Below are 21,713 nucleotides of genomic sequence, written 5' to 3'. Positions count from 1 at the left end.
ATATCTGAACTTCCCCATTCTTAATCCAGCCTACCAGGCTCTGATTGTTTCTCCATTAAGGACACCAGACTTATTGAAACTTGAACAAACTCTAGGCAGAGGAGTAGAAAGGTTGGAAAGCCCTACAGTATAGGTTATATAACATATTATATACATTATATATAGTCATTATATTAATATTAAGCAATGTATATAGGCATTATTTTTATCTTAATTTTTATTATTAAGTGTTATAATTTTTACTATATAACTATAAAATGTTACTTACATAAAGTTACTTACAGTTCATACATGTTAGTTGTCATGTCTAGGGATATATGTTTAATTTCTTGATACTTGGATTATATTGTTTTTTATTGTATTCTTGGAAGGAGCAGTAGTGCCAGTAGCAAACAACAAATACAGGAACCCAGTATGTCCGGCATGCGGGCGTATTCTCCAGAGGAGGAAGGCTCATTACAGCACTTTCATTACAGCATTCCTCAGAGCCAAATCATAAGTAGATGTAAACACAGGCGTTACTCATTTTCCTGACCATCTGACGAGCTGACTGACAGGCTAGATGTAAGAACTGGCAGCGGTGGATTATGATACAGACTTATAGCAAGCTGAAAACATGGCTGTGTGTAACACCATACAGCGGTGTGTCTGGCCTACTTTAATCCTGTTGTGGGTCTGCATGTGGGAAGCCAGCTGTGACATTCAATATCAAGCAGAGGAGGGTGAGTGTTCAGGTGTTTACATTTTGAATGGAAGAGCTTTGCTATTCCAATTAAATTAACTTTGACATGCTTATGTGGTGGCATTATATATTTAATCTCTGAGTCCACATTCCAGTGAAGAGGGTAGTCAGGAAGTGTTCTAGTAAAAAAGATAGGACCAGTCACTGTTTTTTTTAATTCACCGGAAGTGATAAAATGTAGCATGGAAAACCATGGAATACGTAATGTCCTTAGACAAAGTTCTTTTGGATGAAAAACTGTCATGAATTACTTAGTGGTAAAAGATAACAAAAGTAGTTAACTTAAAGAAATCATAGTTTGCTTTGATACACAGTAATGACTATGATCACTATTTAGTTTCATAACAGTAGAATATTACTGTATAAATAATAAATAATCTCAGAGCAGCGAGTACTGAGATCTGAGGTCCTCACGGCCACTGTCCTGTTCAAATATAATATCAAAAATAATATTCAGTGTGATTTTATTTTGTGCAAAAGGTAGTGGTAGAGGAAGTATTCAGATCCCATAATTAAGTATGTAAGCAAGTAACAATGACACTGTGTAAAAATTTAAAATAATAAATAAATACACTTAGTAAAAACTTTTTTACTTTTGATAAATCACTGTGTATGCAACATTTTATATTGTAGCTGGTTGAGGTGGAGTTTATTTTACCTACTTGAAATACTGTTGAGTAGTTTACCCTATAACACTGCATCATAATCTATAAACTGACGTTTTGTATGAAGAATTTTAATCTGTAAAAATAATTTTCTACAGCTGACAGATAAATGTAGTTGCGTAAAACGTACAATTTCTCACAAGTACTGAGATTTACTTTGTTGCTTTCCAAATACTGGGAAAGAAGGCAAAGTATTGTTTAATAAGGCTGCGCAGGCATACTAGCGTCATTGTGAAGCTGTGCTTTGATTCATTAACCAAATACTTGCAACTTGATACTTGGATGGACCTAATGGTGGCACCCGAAGAAAAGTCAGAAATCAGAAGGCAACAATCTCTGTTGACCACCAGTTAAGTGCAAACTTTGATGAGCTGGTGGTGCTGGAGGAAAAGTCAGGCAGTCACCAAGTTTTTTGGTTTAATAGGATTCATCCCCTGTGGTTTGTAGGTGCCGGCTGAAGCCATCTGCTGCATGGATTCCAAAACGTTTTGTACCTACTGGTCATTTCCACACCAAAATACATGAAAATAGGGCCCAGGTTTAAAAATACTGAAATTACCCTTCATCGTGTTAACAGAAATATTCTCATAAGATTTCCATTTTGTTTAATACCTAGAAAGAGGAAGTTCCCTCAGACACCACCCTGATGAAGACAAGATAGCTGAGCAACTGGGGAATTTGTGTGCTGAATCACTGAATAGCTTCATGTTATATGAGATAATGTGATGCCAACTATTGTTACAGCCTTAATCTATATCTGTATAATTTTCTCTGCAGCTGGAAACGAGCTGCTGTTGTGTTCTTGGCTCTGTACCTATCCACTTTCTTTCCTGTCAGTCAAACAAAGTCCATCATGAGTCAACAGAGCCACAGTGTTGACTTTCTCTCCTCTTCTCTGTTTAGATGAGATTTTCCATTCTGACAAACGGACCAGACTGGGATGGAATTCTGCCCCACCCAAAGAAGTAAGTTGGGTTGCCAAGTGACAAGTTTTTATTTCATTATAAGGCTTGCATCTTGTAGAGTAAAAAAAACTGTTACTACTAATTGCTTAATGACATTAAAAGTTCACACTCACTGTTATACCTATACTATAATAAGTACTGTTATTGCATTTTCTCAATTTAATGGCAGTTGTGACTGTATGCTACATTATTAACATATGATTAATCAATGTCAGCAATTTAATGACATTTTCCAACAATTTAAATAGGCATTTTTTAAACCATGTTATGGATGTTGAAAGGTTGAGATTTTAGTACCTATGCTGCCTGTAGCTCATAATTTGTGTACAAAAAAATTATTTAAATCATGGGATCAGTTATCTCCCTGGAGATAACACAAGTGTCTGTCTGTCCATCTGTCCGTCTGTCTTGGTTAGTCTCATAATGATTTTTGTGAGGACCTGTGGTGCTATCTTGCTTTTCACTGGTGTTCTCTTGCATCTTTCCTGTCATCCCAGTGGGATGATATTCGGATGAGAGTGGATACAGAGAGTCAAGTGCCCGTGCTCCAAACTTGTGTAGGACGCAGGGATAGAACTGTTTTAAGTCATTGGATGGAGCGTAAGGATGCCCACTATCTACTGATGGATGTTGCATTTGCCCAAGAAGAGGAACCGTCTGGTCAGCTCAGCCCACTGCAGGTTTACCTTGTTGACTCAGACATCCCCAAGAAAAACTTTCAATACCTTTGGCCAGTCCTGGACCTCAAGACCTCCAAGCCATTCCCTGCCACACTCCCTCACACCCAAATATCCAGCCACCTGAACCGCAGCCTGGCTCTGAGCCTGGGCCCTGTCAGCCGCAGAGGCTTCCAGCTCGCCTTCTCCTACTCAGGAACATGTGTGCTGGTAACATCCATCAGATTGTACTACAGGAAGTGCCCTGACATTGTGGCTCACTTGGCCTCGTTTAAGGGGACAGGGGCCGGGTCGGATCCCGTGACAGGATCCTGTGTGAAGGGAGCTGTGGAGGTTTCTCAGCCTGTTAGAGAGTGTAATGTGGACGGAGTATGGGGTCCACTGGAGGGGCGATGTACCTGTGAACTCGGCCATCAACTAATCAATGACACCTGTCAAGGTAGAGCAGAGCAGATGATTTTTCAAACCTCACCATTTTTGATTAAGCATCAAACAACATACATATTGAATTGATATTTACATTTTACTCCAGAATACCAGAAAAGTGTCTGAAGCATCTGTACCAGAATACAAGTGAATGACAGCTTGCACATTTTCTGATTTACTGAAAAGAAAAAAAACTGCTGACTTTTTTGTGCAAAGTTTCTGTAACAGCTGGCAGCTAAAATTAGTTATGTGCTGATGCAAACATTTCATAGTTCAGTTTTCATGGGAAAAATCATCTTGAATAGATTGCATGTCTTTTCTAACTTCATGAACCAGAACTCATGACTTTCACATCCTTTTACCCATAATTTTCTTCCTTCTCAGTTTTATCTCATTGTTTTGACTCTTCACAGATACCATGCATTTCATGATTTCTTAAGCAAACAAAGAGCACCCATGAACCCAACAACATACTGGCAATTTTGCTATTCTCAGGGCTGGAGTTGGAGTTGGGCTGGACATGCGGTTTATTGAAAATTCATAAGAACCATGACTATGCTCCAAACACTTTATAATCAAGTGCAAACCTTATTCCTGATGCTGTAGCTAGAATAATGTGTGAAGGAGACCCGGGGGGCAAAACTATCTATTAGGCCCCTATTGACCACCCAGCTAAAATAGCCGCAGGTCCTATATATATCAGATGACCAGGCTACAAATCTACAAAGCCCATAAAAGCAGTCCAAAAAACATTAGGATTCATCTTCAGGGGACCATGAATATGCACAGCACATGTCACGGCTATCTGGTTAGCCCATGAGACATTTAGGTCTGGACCAAAGTGTTGGACCAACTTTATCAGACGCTGACACTAGTGGGACAGATGGGGAAACATTTTTCCAAGAATATGATGCATCCTTTGTAGACTTGGGCATCTCTGAGCACCTTGATGCTTCATTCATAATGGTTTGTTGTGACATATTATATCACATTTAAAAATTGCAACCCCTGCGGTTTACATGTTGCACTTGGCCAAACTGCGATTTTGATAATATTTCAAATCATAAATGGTCTCTAATTACAACCACATTAAGAAATAGAACTTTTACAAACACGAGCAGTGTCAGTGGTGGGAAAGAGACAATGACTCTTTCTTTTTCACCAGTGTGTAGGATGGGCTACTACAAACCAGCCAATGGGAGTGGAGGATGTCGGCTGTGCCCACCAAACAGCAGGACACATGTGGAGGGATCAGAGAGGTGCGACTGTTTACCAGGTTACAGCCGCCTGCCAACGGACCCAGATGACCTCGGCTGCACCAGTAAGAAACTCTCAGTGGGTTTATTGGAAATAAACATCTGCCATTCTATAATAAACTATGAATCGGATTAGGGGCTGAGTCCTTCTCACAGCGAAGCCAGCCTGCAGCCCTTTGCTGCACGCCTGCAAAATATCTTTTTAAAAAAGGGGTAGGGATTAGACACTGAAGCCCAAGTGAATTTGAATATTGTCAAGTTTGCCCACACCCCGACAAGCCACCTGTCATATTCTTTCACTTGTTTAATTTTTCTGCAAACATAAAGTTATGCAATAATCACATACGATTCAACAAAGAGAGGCCTAAATATACATTTGTGATGATTTAAAGCAGGATGTGTCATCTATTTCTGCTATCATGGATATGATGCAGTTTGATTATGTATTTATTATAAAATTGATTGATGACGCTGGTTGTCTACCTGTATATCTATATATCTATGATATCTAATGTGATCCTACTGACACATGGTTAGTGGATTTTAGTCTAAGCATGTCTTTGCTTCTGTCTTGTCCCCACAGAGCCGCCCTCTGCTCCTGTGAATCTAACAGCTCATAGTCATAATGACTCTGTGGTGAGAGTGACGTGGGATCCTCCTCATGACTTGGGAGGCAGACAGGAAGTAACGTATCGCATTAAGTGTGAGACGGAAGTGGAAGCTGGCAGTCAGTGGGTGGCGTGTGGGGACGATGTATTTTTCCCTCGTGACTCAGCAGGGCTGACCAACACATCAATCAGCATCACAGGACTGAATCCACAGCATGACTACAGGTTATCAGTGCAAGCCTGGAATTCACTCACCCGGCAGGCGGCGCCACCTTCATCCACCGCCACGGTTACTATTCATAGATGTATGTAAGCCCAACTAGATGACGTCAAAACACATTAGGTAGTCCAGGAGAGTGAGTGAAATTAAATACTTCTCCTCAACAGGAAGACTGGTGTGTCTTACAAAAGAGAAGTTGAACAATAAAACACACCCTTGCTCAATTCAATACACTTAGGGGTTTGGCTCTGACAGCCTTACTGGGTCTGGGATGACCAGTAGATTATTGTGGCTAATCTTAGCTAATGTTAGCAAACTTTAGATAGATATCGCACTGTAATTAAGATTACTACGTTGATATTCCAACTTTCTGACTCTTCTCTACCTGTTCCACACTATGTTTTAGCACTATTCTGTAATTTCCACATTGTCACTGTTAAACAAAGGATACAAGGGACACTCAGATTTCATCACCAGTGAGCTGGTGTGCAGTTAAAAGCTGCATTACTTGATTTTGGTCTCTTGGGGGTCACAGAACAAGCTGTAAACACAACCATAACAAGATCAGGATGTGCATCTTTAAAATTAATGGACTGTCAAAAGCACTCTCAATTTCTGAGCCACATTCTGAGCTAACCCTAAACCACTTCTGTTTTCTTACAGGGAAAGTTCCACCTGTGGTAATCGCTGTGACTGTGGGCTTAAGCAATTTAGAGACTGAAGTAACTCCAGCTCCTAACCAAGAGAGTCGCTTCTCCATATGGCTGACAGTTGGTGTTTTATTTGGCATTCTGCTGCTCATGGCTGTAATCCCCATTGCTGCGTGTGCCCTGCGCTGCAACTACACTAAACTCAGGTAAAGGGACCATTCAATTCTGTTCCTTTGGCCTGTACTTTAATGTTACTGTTAGTGGATTTGAGCTGTAATTGCTGACCTCTCATCAGAGTGACTGAGAGCTTATGATGAGATAAATGAAAGGAGTTGTTATTGTGTAAAAGTCATGGGTGAAAATGTTCTATGAAGAAAACCTCCTTTCAGCTCAGAGTGCAGAATTGTCTCTGTGCATCTAGCAGTCTTGTTTTGCACAGAATCTGTGAAGAGGAAACTGTTTTAAGGTAAGATGGCTCACACTGGCAGTGTGTGTTCATGGCTGTTTAATGAATATTGGAAAAGTTAGTCAGGCTCTATAATCCAAGCTATGGTGATCAGTGTGATTTGTGTGAGTTTCAGTGTGTGACTAGTAACAGCTGATTAAGCTGCAGACTGATGGCGAGTCATGTTAAGCCTATAATATTTCAAAGAAAAAAATAATCAAAGGTGTGCAGGCTGTTCATAATCCCTGACTGCAATGAAAGTTTCTCATGAGTTTGTGTAAACCACAGAAACACCATGAGTTTATGCACTAGTGTAACACATCAGGCACTGTTCAAAGTTACCTTTAAAACGTTATTTCACTGCTTACCAGCAAGTTCCTTCATTTCTAAATAGTTGAACATATCCATATATAGACTATCTTAATACTGAAGAAAGGAGATTTCTACCCCCTGCTGTGCACCCATCCTCATCCTAGTCCCATCCTCCACTAACTATGGACTGGGCAAGACAATGTTTTGCTGGATGGGAAAAAAGGGACAAGGGAAGTAAAAAATTCTGACTTGGTTTCACTTTAATTTCAGCTACCAGCTGTTTAGGGACATCAGATAAAAGTATTTTGTTCCAGGGCAAAACAATTTGTTCAGGACATTTATGTCTATTTTCAAAGGACTTGAATCTTGACTATAATTATTCCATATTTTCTCATATGTGTGGGAACCTTTCTACAGAGTATAAACATAAGATGTAGATATACCTTTGGGGCAAATTTACTGATAATTAAATAAAATCATAATTTTCCTACAGGTCTGACCAGGAAGTAGAACTTTTGCCGATCAATGCAGAAATATCCTACCGACATCCGCGGGAGGTGGAGAATGCGCCCCAGCAGGCCACCATATTCCTGAACAGCAGTATGTTAATACTTTTTTATTTATTCATCACTGACCTTCAAAAACAGAATGCCTCTTTTCTTTAACCAAAGAAGCATAGTTTTCTTCTCTGTGGTCATGCTGAGTAACATCAAAATATGGGCAAAACGTCTACCCAGAAAAGGTCACCATTCCTACCATTTCTCATTTAAGCTGAAAACATCGGGAGAAAATATAAACTGGGTGAGACTGGGATGTAGTGAAAGCACCTTAAAATGATAACCAAGAAGATCGTAAAGGTTATGTAAATTATTTGTTTCAGTATTCACAAATTCATCTTTCAGGAGCTGTGTACACTTTTTGTTTGTTACCTGAAACACGTGGTATTTGTTTTAGACATTGTTCTTGTGTTTAGAAGGAAAAACTTCTCGAGCACTGCACAGTTATGTACTTACACTTACTTACACTCACTGCACGTAAACACTTGCATCAGCAATATCCAATACTATTCCTTTAAGGCATTTATCTTATTTTATTGATTCATACAAATAATTTTGAGTGTGTATATAGGTTTTTATTAGTGTAAGCTCTTGTTGCCCCTTAATGTTAAATAGTCTATACCACCCTCCTTCTTATTGATTAATAAATGATGATGATTATACAAATGGTTTTGTATTTAATTACTGAAAAATACACATATCGATAAAATTAAGTAACTATTTATCGTAACTCATTTTCTCACCATCTTTAAAATGTTGTTAATAATATCTGTTTAAGGGAGATCATATTTCAGTCTGAGGGCACCTTTTCCTTTATTTAATTTAAAAAGTGAATCCTTTGATTTCCTATTTGTTTCAGACGAGGGTGTGGTCCAGTTGTTGGAAGGTCTCAGTGGCAGGCTGCTGGCCAGTCTTAAGGATGTCCTGGTAGAGAGAAACAAGCTCACCCTGGGCAAAGAGCTTGGCAAAGGTCAATTCATTATTTTTCATCAACAGTATGTCTGTTTTACAAGTATTAAAATACATTGTTTTGCATATATGTAAATAACATACAATATACAGTATTATATATATATATATGCCTGTGTGTATGCATGTACACATTTATGTATATAGGTATTTGTTTTAGGTGCCTAATCTTAACCATACATTAACCATAGTTTACTGTATTTATCATAACCATGATCTTTTCTTGGATACTTTAGAAATAAATTGTATAAAGTGATTTAACATAATGCTACAATGATTTGAATGATTTTCAGATATGACAACTGCATTCAGCACTAACCTTTATGTTGTCATATAGGAACAATAATGCCCATTATGTCTGCACGTCATTCCAACTGTATAGTCCTGTTATGACAGTTGCAAGCAACGTTTCTACATTTAGCCTAATGCATGATGTGAGGAGTAGTATACCAAGATGTCCTTGTTTGCACTAGCTGATCATAGCTTGTGTCTGTATGTCTTTATTTATGCAATTCTAGTGAGCCAAGCAGTGGGGAGAAAAGCCATGCCTGTAGTTAGTGTGTTCTTAACCAAACACAGTGCTTTGCCCACTGCCTCACTGCACGCACACACACACACACACACACACACACACACACATTGAGAAAGAGAGCTAAATTCAATAAAAAAAAACGGATCCCTTTGTAGGCCTATTTATTTCATTATAGATCATTAGTTTTTCCTGCATTCTGGTGAAGGTTTCTGTACCTATTTAGGTGCACGTGACATTTCAAAATGTATAAATATAACAGAATCTAAGTCAGTGCAGCTCTCAGGCATTCTTTGTTACTTTCAGATCAGTTTCTCTTGTAGATCAACTTTTCTCCTATAATATCATCCCCGCTGAGGCGACACATATGTAGGCATGATTTAGTCTTCCTTCATGTTTTGTCATGTTCAAAGGGAGAGAACGGAAAACTTGGCCAAAAAGAAACTGTGACAAGAAGTTGTTGAAGTTTCTGATTGGTCCTGCACATCTCTGGCTCATTTTATAATCAGCATCTTGTTTGTTTGTTTTTTAGCTGTTTTTGGACATTGCACATTTGTTTCTTCTTCTTCTTTAAATAGCACTGCAAATTAAACTTTCTAAAGACAGTTTCATTTGTTATTTAACTATATTTCAGAACGTTTTGTAACAAATTATGATTTTAAAATGTGGTGGGGACATGTCCCAGTGTAAATGACACCTATGGACTGTATTGTATAATTTTAGTTGTGTTTAGGTGTAATTTTTGTATGAATTACCGTAAATAAGCTCTATTAAAAGAAATAAAAAATCTGGGCTTCACTCTTTCTAACACCTGGTTACAGCCCTGGTGACAAGTACAAACAAGGGGCATGTGCAGGACTGTGAAGGCAATCTAATTAAGCATTGATAGAACAGGTTTACCACAGGAATTCATTCATTTCTCTATAGGGTTATCAAGGTTACTGACATGTAAACTCAGCAACCATGCATTAAAACTGCTAAATACATCAGTCTAATTATTTCAAACATATAACCAAATAGCTTAGTCAAAAAATACTTGGCGGAGTAAAGTCAGTGATAACAATCAGTCCTTTGCTGTTCCACAGGAGAGTTCGGCTCAGTCTATGAAGGGGTTTTTACACCACACGAAGGCATGGACATCAAGGTGGCTGTGAAAACCATGAGAGGTGTGTACTGACACTCCAACCCTTTATTAGAACTCTAGATTGCTACTTCTTATTTTGTCATTTTTCTCTGTCCCACACATCTAGTTGGAATCCACAGCCAGGAAGACTTACACGAGTTTTTGAAAGAGGCAGAGATCATGCAGAACTTTGATCATGAAAATGTCGTCAGACTTCTTGGTAAGACATACTGCCACTTCACGACTCAGATGCTTAACTGTGCAGTGTTTTCTATTGGGCTGTAATAACATGTTCTTTAAGAAATGTTTAGGACACAACCAGTGTGTCCTTTGCAGTCTTCAGAAACCCAGAATCTATTGCATGCTGGCCACTTGTTTAGTTTTTGAGTGGGTTTGCATTTGCATTGAGAGGCAGGTTCATTCTACTAGCCCTCAGTATTCTGACTTTATGTGTTTGTTGGCCATGTTCTTAAAAGGAGGTGTACACCTAAAAGTGGACACAACATATATGAGTTTATGTTGTTTCAGATGACAAACACTTAATTGGGTTAGTTGAGAATCATATGGATTGACAAACTAATAAACAAGATAAAAGCTAAAAGCTGCATTAAAGCTGATCCTCAGTGGGAAATCAGGGGATTCAATGTTAAAATCAAAAGACCTGCTTGATAGTAGGCCTTTCATAATTTTGTTTGACAATATTATTATATATTCATATATTATTCTAGCAAAGATTGCGATAAATGATATTATTGGAAATTTAAGGCAATTCATTAGCGTCGCATTCCATCACAATCATTTGCATAAAACAAAGGGGTTGTGCCAGTTGCAGAAAGGGAGAGATAAGGTATATAGAGAAATCTTAACCAAATAATGACAAAGTAACTACAGGGAAATTATATATTTGAAGTAGAACTGTTTTTTTAATTCTATAAATGGAGAGAGACGATCAAATGAACAAGATCAAACAAAATTTTTTACAAGCTATAGGAACACCCAAATCCAGAGATCCAGAGAAAAAGAGTGAAAGAGGGGCACATTGTGCAAGAGGAAAGGGTAAGACCCCTGCAGTGTTCACAGAGGAGCAGAGGACTGCGATTACGCTGAGCATTTCAATATAATATATTTAAATATACTTCTTGCCTTTTCCATTATGGTCCAAATACACTATTTAGAAATAAAATAGAAAAAATTGGCAACACTGTGTGTCTTTGTGGACACACACACAGAGAGCAGACAACAAGAGGACAGAAACAGCGTGGCCAGAATCACAGCAAAATGTGTCGGCATGTTTTTTTCTGTCATTCGACTGAAGGTGCAAGGCAAGGCGCGTTTATTTTTTTAGCACATTTCAGCAGGGCAACATAGCAACAGACCTGCAGTTTTCCCAGATTTATGGAGCATAAAAACTGAACGCTGCTTCTCCATGTTTAGTTTTGAATCTGGGGACAGAAAGCAGACCAGTCCCAAATAACCTGAGAGGTCTGGATGGTTAGTAACATAGCAGAAGATCAGAAATGTATTTTGGACCTAAATTATTCAGGTCTTTATAAAACAAAATTGCTTTCAAAACCACAATTGATTTTTGACAGACAGGAAGCCAGTGTAAAGAACCCAGAACTGGAGTGATGTTATCCATTCTCTTGGTCTTAGTGAGGACTCAGCTGCATTAGATAAATGCATGCGCATGTTTTTCCAGGTCCTGCTGAGACAGTAGTCCTTTTGTCCTTAATATATTCTTCAGATGATAGTAATCTGACTTTCTTAATGTGGCTGTTGTCAGGTCTGTCCATGACTACACCAAGATTTCTGGCTTGGTTTGTGGTTTGTAACATTGCCTATTGAAGCTGTGTGCGTTGACTTTTAATCGTTCTTCCTCGGCTCTAAAAACTATGACTTCAAATTCTGGCTCATCCAATCGTTGATTTGTTCAATGCACCTACTGAGTGCTTTTATGGTATTATAGTCCCCGTGTGATATGGTTATGTAAATATATGTGTTGTCATACTTATGGCAACAGTTTTTAATAATCTGAGCCAGTGGAAGCATGTAGATGTTAAACATAAGAAGCCCCAGAATGAAGCCTTGGGGAACTCCACAAGTCATTTTGTGTTTACCTATGGACAGAAATTAGTCCTGTTCTTAAAGGAGGATTCAAGCCAGAAAGTCCCAACTAGTTTCCCAAGTCATATAAGGTAGGGAAAACCCTGCTGTTTATTCTGGCATCAGGTCGCTAAAATGTTTATGTTGTGTAAAATGTTGGTGACATTCTTATGTAAACAAACATGCATATAAACACAATGGGTAATATTAGCAAAAAATTATCATGGTCGTGCCCATATATCATTCAACAAGTCGAACGTAGTTGTTGTGACGGGCCAACTTCATAAATTCTGACTCTAAAACTAAGACTCTCAAAAACTGACTCTACATTATATAGTAAAGATTAATTAACCTGACAGGTCCACTCACTACCTTTCAGAGCTTGTGAATGTGAATGTCCTTGATTTTTCTCCAGTTGTCCACTGACTCCTCGTCAATGAATGTAACCCCTTCAATGTTGGTGCTACATTTGGCTTTATTCAGTCTCTTGTCCAGGGCCCTTGTTGTTTTACCATACCTTATTCCTGTCTTTCTTTCCTGGAAGGGGTGAGACCTCCTGTCCTTAAGTGTAACAAGAATAGTTCGGGATTTTTGAACCGGGGATGTATGAGGTACTTATCCATAGTCAGTGTAATACCTGCAGTAGATAGGCAGTCAGCATGTCCCGTTAGAAGAAGCATAGAGTTGTGCTGGCACATAAGCTAGGCAATGTCCTGCTGTGGACAGGGTTAGCAGCTAAACATATTTTATTGAAATCCCCAAAAAGTAAAACAATAATCCCCAACTGTCCCTTTAATTGGTTGAATGGCTTGCATCACTTGAACCATCTCTATTGCTGAATGAATGACAGACTGTGAGATTAGTTGAAATGGCTGAAAGCTAGTAAGCTGTTTAAAAATAAAACGTTTTATGTATAAAGACGGTTGATGAGCAGGTGATCTCAAGCTGTGGAACTATCATGAGTCACTTCAGGTCCGGGGTAAAAGGTCATCTGGCAAACCATTGAGGATACAGCAGCCAGTACAAGTGTCCAAACAACAATTCCTGGAAGTCAAGAATTATCATCCATGCTCTAAACTATGATTCTAGATGCATGTTCTCCCTGTGTCTGCGTGGGTTTCCTCTGGGTGCTCCGGTTTCCCCCGCCACCAGGTTCTCCAGTCAGTGCTATTGACTGGACACTGGTAAAGATCTGGAGTTGGTACCCGGGTGCTGCATAGCGGCTGCCCACTGCTCCCTTGAGGGATGGGTTAAATGCAGAGAATGGATTTCGCTATGTGTACGTGACAATAAAGTGTCTTCTTCTTCATTTACCATTTATATGGGTTTGGGTCATAATGGCAGCAGGCTAAGCAAGAAATCCCTAGCCACACCCACCAGCTCTTTCTTAGAGATCCAGAGGCTTTCCCAGGCCAAATGGGATCAGTTTTCCTTCCAGCTATTTCTTTGTCAGTGACCCAATGTTACTGATGCGACTTTGACGTCACTCTAGAGCAGCTGTTGTCACAGTCCTGCTGTGGATGGGCTATTTGTCTGAGCGGACACGAGGAAGGAAGGGAGATGTGGGGCAGTTGCATTGTACAGCGTGTTGGACCGTGACTTTAAATTACCCCTTTTAAACTTTGTGTAGTCCTTGGTCCTGCATGTTCTTTCATGAAGCAGGAGAAGATGTTTTTGGTCCAAGTTAATCAGTTTTATTACAAGTAAATGAATAAAGCTTACAGAGCTCTGGGTCGATCTTCCTTTCCCTGACAAACAACAAGCTGTATCAGTTCATGAAGTCTGACTGGCTATCTCTCCCTGACCCAGTGTTTTAGTATACATCGACATGTCATAAAACAATAAAACAAAAGTGTAGGTCAGTCCATGATTGGCCCAAGTCCTCTGACCCCAATGTTTGTCCTCTGACTCCACGAATCGCCATGCTGTTGCTGGGCAGATTACGAGAATAGATCTTGAAAAGAGATATCTTGGAGAAGAGATGTTTGTACCACATTCCAAACTACCCCTCACCCATTGTGAGGGGTGTCCTTATCTGATCATGCAGTGACCCCCTGTTTCTGCACCTCTCCAAAAAACACACACATCAGGTCTAGTTTAATAAATGATAAGCCAACATATAAACTTCTATAAAATACATCAGAGATCGATATAAGAAAACACAATAATTTTGGTTACCCTGAGTAATACAAAAATCATGCTATCATAATCCCTCAAGCACCAGACACAGAAAGTTGTGAACACTTGTCATAATTCGGGAGAAATGTGACCCGTGAGAGGGCAATAAAAAACGGGAGTCTCCCGTGAGCTAACAGGAGCTAACCTCTGTTGTTTACTTCTGTAGCCTGCAACAGCGTGCTGCATGTGACGTTGTGTTATTTTCTGAGCATGCAGGTCACACCTGCAGTCCACCTACTTTTGAAAAAGTACTTCTTTCAACACAATCTGTGAGTCTTTTTTGGTGTCTAAATGTAACCAAACAAATAGCGTAAAACAGTTCTCTTTCAGCAGTGATTTGAAATGGTTTTAAAAGGCACAGGCCAATTGTCCCACTGACAGGGGTTTCAGATCAGAAAACGCTTCTACGTGTTGTTCTAGAGGGCATGGAAAAACAACAATTTTTTTGTTTAATTTGGTGAGTAGCCTAAATCATGAGTTATGCTCATGACCTCATGTTGCAATTGAGGCCAAAGCCTTAACCAAGTTTACAGCATCCTCAAACATTTCAAAAATTAAAGCTTCTTTACCATTATTGAATCACTTGACAGAAAATAAATATGCTGACCTTGCGCTGTTGCCACCTGCACTTTTTCAATCAGATTTGGGGAAACTGCTGTAAATCTGACACAGTTTGTACCTGTTTTTAGAAGCAATGTAAAGATTGCTTATTCCACCCACAGACTCAATTTAGCCACCTCTCCTCTACTGCAGCAGCAAATGTGTGAAATATGTGTATTTGCTTGTCCTGCAGGGGTCACTTTGCAGAGAGAGGAGGACTCCTCGCTGCCTGTTCCTCTGGTTATCCTGCCTTACATGAAGCATGGAGACTTGCGTCGCTTCCTCATTGCTACCCGCTATGGTGATATTCCTATGGTGAGATGCAGTCAGCACACACGTATATATATATGGGGCATATTGCTTATGCCTACATAGACAGATACACACAAGGACCATTTTACATGCAAATCTTGGTTTACCATTACCTGCCAGCAGTGTTGGGTTGGGGTTTTATATTAACTTGTTACATAACAAACTTACTGCCATTAAAAAGTAGTTACTATTATACAATTCCTTACGCATGTTGGTTATATTGTCCAGAGGGTGCATAGCCTACTGTACATCTGCCTTTCAATGTAATGACTCACTCTACTGTCATTGCATAGCCTAGTCTTTGGCCCCTAACCTGTAACTCTGCAGGCTAATAAAAGGAATGACAGACACAATATTCCCTTGACAGCTTGATTTTGATTACAAGTAAACATTTACACACATATAAGTGCTTACAGTGCTAGGGTAGGCAATGTTGGGGAAACTAGCAAGAGACCGCTGGATTGAAGGTTGAAAGTATGCAACTGAAAAAACCCCACACTCCCCCTTCAGGCCTCCCTTCAAAGCCACTCCCTTAAAACACGTGAGTGCACGGGCAGAGTGCAGGTAGGCAGGTAGGTAGGCCAAGTCAGAATTAAATGATTGCTTCTTACAGTCCTGTGACAGCCACAGACACCAGCTTTTTTTCATTTTTATGTCAGAGCTTTTGATTTATTGATTGCAGTCGGGATGTAAAGAGAATTTTAACAAATATAACAAAAATGCTTACCAAAGACATTGCCTACCCTAGTTTTTATGCAAGTTCATACGAAGTGTAATTTCTTTTGCAATTCAACTGCAATGAAAAAAATTTTAATCATTTGTAGTACATGAAAGGAAATAGAAACTGAGGGTGCAGCCTTTTGGCAGCTAATGATCTGAAAGCAAACTGTGCAGAGCCTTATTAGGCACAGCTGCCTCTACTGAAACAATAAAACATGGGCTTGTATAGCTTACAGCACATCTACAGCATCCCCTGCTTCATGGTCTATTTACATTTATCTGACACTTTTATCCAAAGCGACTTGTAATTGCTGTACATGTCAGAGGTCGCACGCCTCTGGAGCTACTAGGGGTCAAGTGTCTTGCTCACAGACACATTGGTTGAAGAAAACTTGAAACTAGCAACTGAGAAGTAGCCTCATTTTGTCATGGACGTCTGTACAATCGAACTTGTTTTTGCAACCAGTGGAGTCGCCCCCTGCTGGCCATTAGAAAGAATGCAGGTTTAAGGCACTTCCACATTGGCTTCACTTTTCGGACCCGGAGGTTCCCGTGCATGCAAGTTGGGGCGTCTGTTTTCAAGTATGAAAAAAATGGCAGCCTGGTCACACACTTTATCAAATTACAGCTAAACCGTACACGAGTTAGGAAATAGAAAATGCAATTACATAATCTTGATTCGTAGTTGATCAGCACTGCCCAGTTTGATCAGAGGTTCGTGAGCCTGGTACGTTGTGCTGGCTGGACTTGCAGACTGTATGCAGGTCCAGACCTACAACCAGTCAGAGCAGTGAAACATGTGACATGTGAGTTTTCAAATGGACTGGACTGGTGACGCCCCTCTGTCAGTCATCGTATCAAACGATGAATCACAGAATACGCCCTTCTCTACAATCTCTTCCAGTTTGTGCCCCATCAGTCTCTCCTGCGCTTCATGATTGACATTGCATCAGGGATGGACTATCTGAGCTCGCAGGGGTTCCTGCATAGAGACCTGGCTGCACGCAACTGCATGTGAGTTCATCAGAGGTAGACAGTGAGAGGGGGCGCTTGAAATCAAGGACTCCTTGTTCGTATATGACTGTCTCTCTGTCCACAGCTATTGGTATTCAACCATAGCTTGCATCTGGGGAGGAAGCTGCTTAAAATGTTAATAAAGCAGACTGAGGCCTTCAGAGGAGTCGGTGTGTGTGTTGAGACAAAATATAAGAAACTAAGTGTGTCAGAACTCTCATTTTGTTACTTGATCTAAATCCAGAGAGCGTTGCCTTGTCTTTTTTTAATCCACAGGCTGGGTGATGACCTAAAGGTACGTGTGGCTGACTTTGGCCTGTCCAAGAAAATCTACAGCAGCAATTATTATCGTCAGAAAGTAGTTATTCGTGTGCCAATCAAGTGGATGTCCATGGAGAGCCTGTCTGAGTCTGTCTACACCACCAAAAGCGATGTGGTGAGTTTGGTTTTCTTTACATGATGAACAGCTGTGAAAGTAGAGATTAGATTCTGAATTCTTGGTTGACATTTACTGAACACCTGAATTTATACATTGAGTATGCAAGACTGTGACTTTCTGCCCCTGTCCTGTCAGTGGTCATTTGGGGTGACCATGTGGGAGATTGTGTCCCGGGGGAGGACTCCCTATCCTGGAGTTCACAACCACGAGCTGCTGGACCTGCTGCTGTCCGGCCACAGGCTCAAACAACCTGAGGAGTGTGACCACAAACTGTGAGTTCCATTTGTTTCATTCTTGTTTTGATGAGAGAGGTTTTGTGTGCAGTGTGCAGAGCAACAAATTTGGGGTGTGTTATGGAGATAGCTAAAAATCTATCTTTGAATTGTTTTATTTAATGTAATTTAATTTCAACATTCCAGTATTATATGTTTACTTTTGTTATTAGATGTTAATTGATAATGTATATATACAGTCAGCTCCAAAAGTAATGGAACAAATAATCTTAAAGTAAATAACATTTAATATTTGGTGGCCTAACTCTTGCTTGCAATAACTGCCTCAAGCCTGCGACCCATCGACATCACCAAACGGTTGCATTCTTCATTTGTGATGCTATTCCAGGCTTTTACCGCAGCTTCTTTCACTTCTCGTTTGTTTCGGGGTGTCTCTCCCTTCAGTCTCCTCTTAAGGAGGTGAAATGCAGCTCTATTGGTTTCAGGTCAGCTGATTGACTTGGCCAGTCTAAAACCTTCCACTTTTTCCTCTGATGAAGTCCTTTGTTTTGTTGCCAGTGTGCTTTGGCTCATTGTCCTGCTGCAGGATAAACTTTCTCTCGATTAGTTTCAATGCATTTCTCTGTAAACTGGCAGACAAAATGTTTCTGTCCACTTCTGAATTCATTCTGCTGCGACCATCATCAGTTCCATCATCAATAAATATTAATGACCCTGTTCCAGAAGCAGCCTCGACATTACCTCCAGCATGCTTCACAGATGAGCTCGTTTGCTTCGGATCAGAAGCAGTTCCTTTCTTTCTCCACACTTTGGCCTTTCCATCACTTTGCTAGAGATTAATCTTGGTCTCATCAGTCCATCAGATTGGGTTCCAGAACTTTTGCAGCTCATCTCTGTTCTTCTTTGCAAATTTCAGTCTGGCCTTTAGATTCTTCCTGCTGATGAGTGGTTTGCATCTTGTGGTGTGGCCTCTATATTTCTGCTCTCTGAGTCTTCTTCCAACAGTGGATTGTGATACCTTCACCCTGCACTGTGGAGGTCGTTGCTGATGTCACTTCCTGATGTTTTGGCGGTTTTCTTCACAGCTCTCACCATATTTCTGTCATCAGCTACTGTTGTTTACCTTGGCCGACCTGTTGGACGTCTGTTGCTCAGTACACCAGTAGATTCTTTCTTTTTCAGGACGTTCCACATTGTTGTGTTTGCTATCCCCAATGTTTGTCCAATGGCTCTGCTCGATTTTCCTCCTTTTCTCAGCTTGACAGTGGCTTGCTTTTCTCCCACAGACAGCTCTCTGGTCTTCATGTTGGTTTATCCTCTTTAACAGGAAATGCAGTCTTTATAGGTTTGAACCAAGGATGAAAACTTAGACTAGTCATGCAGAGCTAGTTAATGTTTGGACAATCAACCTAAAAGGCAACACCTGGGCAACAAGAAACATCTGTCAGTCACATGTTCCAATAGTTTTGATCACTTGAAAAATGGGTGGGTTCAAACAAAGGGTGCTATGTCCTGAGTTGTTTAACACATCTAGATATGAATACCATCAGTGAACAATAAAAGCAAAGGAATTTGCCTTACCGTTCCAATACTTTTGGAGGGGACTGTATTATATTGATAATAGAAGGCAAATATCTCAAAATAAGAATATTGTGGGCAAGTAAAATTTCCCCCGTAATTTAAGTCACAAATACAAAACTTTCACATATTGTAAATTCATTACATATAAAGTGGAATATTTCAGGCCTTTGTTGTTTTAAAATATTTAAATGTCCACCTACTGAAAAGCTGAAAAGTTAATTTATGTACTTGGTCAGGGCTCCTTCTGCATGAATTACTGCATCACTGCAGCGTGGCCTGGAGACAATCCGCCTGTAGCTGCTGAGGTGTTATAAAATGAAATATTTAACTTTACATGTAGTGAATATAATATATGAAAGTTTCACATTATGACTTAAACAAGACAAATAAACTTAGACAAATGAACTTTTCCACAATATTCAAATTTTCTGGGATGCAGCTGTAGGTAAATATCCCAAGAAAATAAACTCCAGTATAAAATAAATTGTTAACAGCGATTAATAATGTGAAGAACTCCCTTTAAATTAGTCAGAAATTAACCCAAATTACAAAACAACAACAAACATGTTTTGATATGTTGTGCATTCATGCAGATAGTTTATTTGTTCAGGTTTTGAGAGATCTGTGTGATATTTTTGGCTCCACCCATACATGGAGGTGAATGGAATTATATTTTATTGGGTTTTTTTTGTAATTTTATTGGGACTATTTCTGTGACAGAAAGTAGTTTTTTATTTGTTTGTTCAGTTTTGACCAAATTTCAAATGCATCATTTTGTTTATTATGTGCCTGTTTATTTTCCATGTGTTATAATTATTTCACATATTTTCTTTAGTTTTAAGCTAAAATGTTATACTAATATTTTGCAAATATAAATCTGGGGGATGGACCCCCAACATGGTTAAAGACAAAAACTTATTCTACACAAAACTATTATGTTTTGTTTCTTGTGAAAAGCTGGATAGTTTCACCCTGTGAGACTTCAAGCTAAATAGTTTCAGAAGGACAATATGACGTAGGTTGAAACACTCACAGCTCAGACATATGAAAGCTGTAATGATGGGTCACACTTAGACATTGTTTTGTTTGAAGCCATTGTTACAAGGAATATTCAGGTATATCTATACATAATTTACCCTGCGTACTTCCTCTTCTTCCTCCATCTTAACCCAAACCCAGTTATGAAGTCATGCGACGCTGCTGGGATGAGGAGCCGACCCTCAGGCCTGGCTTCAGGGAACTGGGTGAGACACTGAAAGGCCTTCTGTCGGAGCTGCCGGTGCTGGAGGCCAGCCAGGAGGCCAGCTACATCAACCAGGGCCTGGAGGTTGCTGCTGCTGTGGCAGCCTCTCAGGATCCACAGACAGACTCCGGGGGAAGATGGGAAAACGTCTACTTGCCTTCTCCTGTGGGTGCTGCTGCAGCCAGAGATGAAGATGTGGAAGTAGAGGGTGGCTACTTTAAGTTTTTTACTGACTCAGCAGTTAAGGGGGATGACAAATACTAAAAAATACAGTTTTTACAATTTAGAAACTGTAATCTTTTATTAAATTGGACCATTCTTGAACTGCGTGTGTGGGGGTGTGTGAGTGTGAAAGAGAGGGGTGGTACAGGCTCCCATTGGAATAGGGCTGACTACCATGGGTGCAGCCCATACTATGTATGGAAGTTGATAACAAGCTAGAAAATCACTGTATTTTGCACCTTACATGTTTTGTATTCTGTATCTGTATTGTGTGTGTGTGTGTGTGTGTGTGTGTGTGTGTGTGTATATATATAAATACACGTGTCTGTGTGTTACTAGAAAATACGGGTGACTATGCAAGTATATAAAAGTCCATCCAAAGTTATGTCCAACCGAAATTATGTCAAAATGATGAGATATACTAAATCAAAACTGCTGAGATTATTAGATTCTAAGTCACAATTTTGACTTTCTATGTCAAAACTATGAGGTTAGTGAAAAATATCAGATACAAAGCCAAAAATATGAGATACATCAGAATTTTGACATTTTAGTCAAAACTATAAGCTACTAAGTCAAAATGATCAGGTAGGCTACATTACTATGAGGTGAAAAATTATAAGAAAAAAAGTCTAAATTTGGACTGACAATCTTATAATTAAGACTTAGTATCTCAAAGTGACAACGTAGATGTTGACACAGTATCTGATAATTTTGACCTACCAGTATTTTGTGTTATTCCTAAAATGTAGCCTATTTTGTTTTGTTTCTTCTGGCAGAAATGGTCTTCCAAAGAAATCTTATAGTATTGAGTTGGCCTTTGACAGTTAGGCAGGTTTGTGTACAGTTTGTAGTTGTTTTTAACGCATCTTTTATAATAAACTACAAGTCCCAGCACTGCTCCAATTCTAGATTTGTCCTTTT

General features: G+C 39.6%; 1 protein-coding gene across 1 annotated transcript; it reads left to right on the top strand.

Annotated features, from left to right (window-relative positions):
* Positions 1 to 475: 475 nt before the first annotated feature.
* On the top strand, positions 476 to 21,689 carry si:ch73-40a2.1 (tyrosine-protein kinase receptor TYRO3). Its single transcript, XM_038732675.1, has 15 exons — positions 476 to 722; positions 2,311 to 2,372; positions 2,870 to 3,488; positions 4,641 to 4,796; positions 5,315 to 5,644; positions 6,223 to 6,415; positions 7,460 to 7,566; positions 8,383 to 8,493; positions 10,107 to 10,187; positions 10,272 to 10,364; positions 15,219 to 15,340; positions 16,962 to 17,071; positions 17,348 to 17,507; positions 17,646 to 17,782; positions 20,504 to 21,689. Exons 1-15 carry the CDS (start codon positions 617 to 619, stop codon positions 20,829 to 20,831), a joined length of 2,715 nt encoding a protein of 904 aa, XP_038588603.1. The 5' UTR covers positions 476 to 616; the 3' UTR covers positions 20,832 to 21,689.
* Positions 21,690 to 21,713: the final 24 nt, after the last annotated feature.

Source organism: Micropterus salmoides, unplaced genomic scaffold (assembly GCF_014851395.1).
Source record: "Micropterus salmoides isolate LMB-PRFRI ecotype aquatic unplaced genomic scaffold, ASM1485139v1 Ms_hic_scaffold_2, whole genome shotgun sequence".
In the NCBI taxonomy this organism is placed as follows: Eukaryota; Metazoa; Chordata; class Actinopteri; order Centrarchiformes; family Centrarchidae; genus Micropterus; species Micropterus salmoides.
The sequence above is the reverse complement of the archived record's forward strand: the minus strand, read 5'-3'. Positions and strand labels throughout refer to the sequence as shown.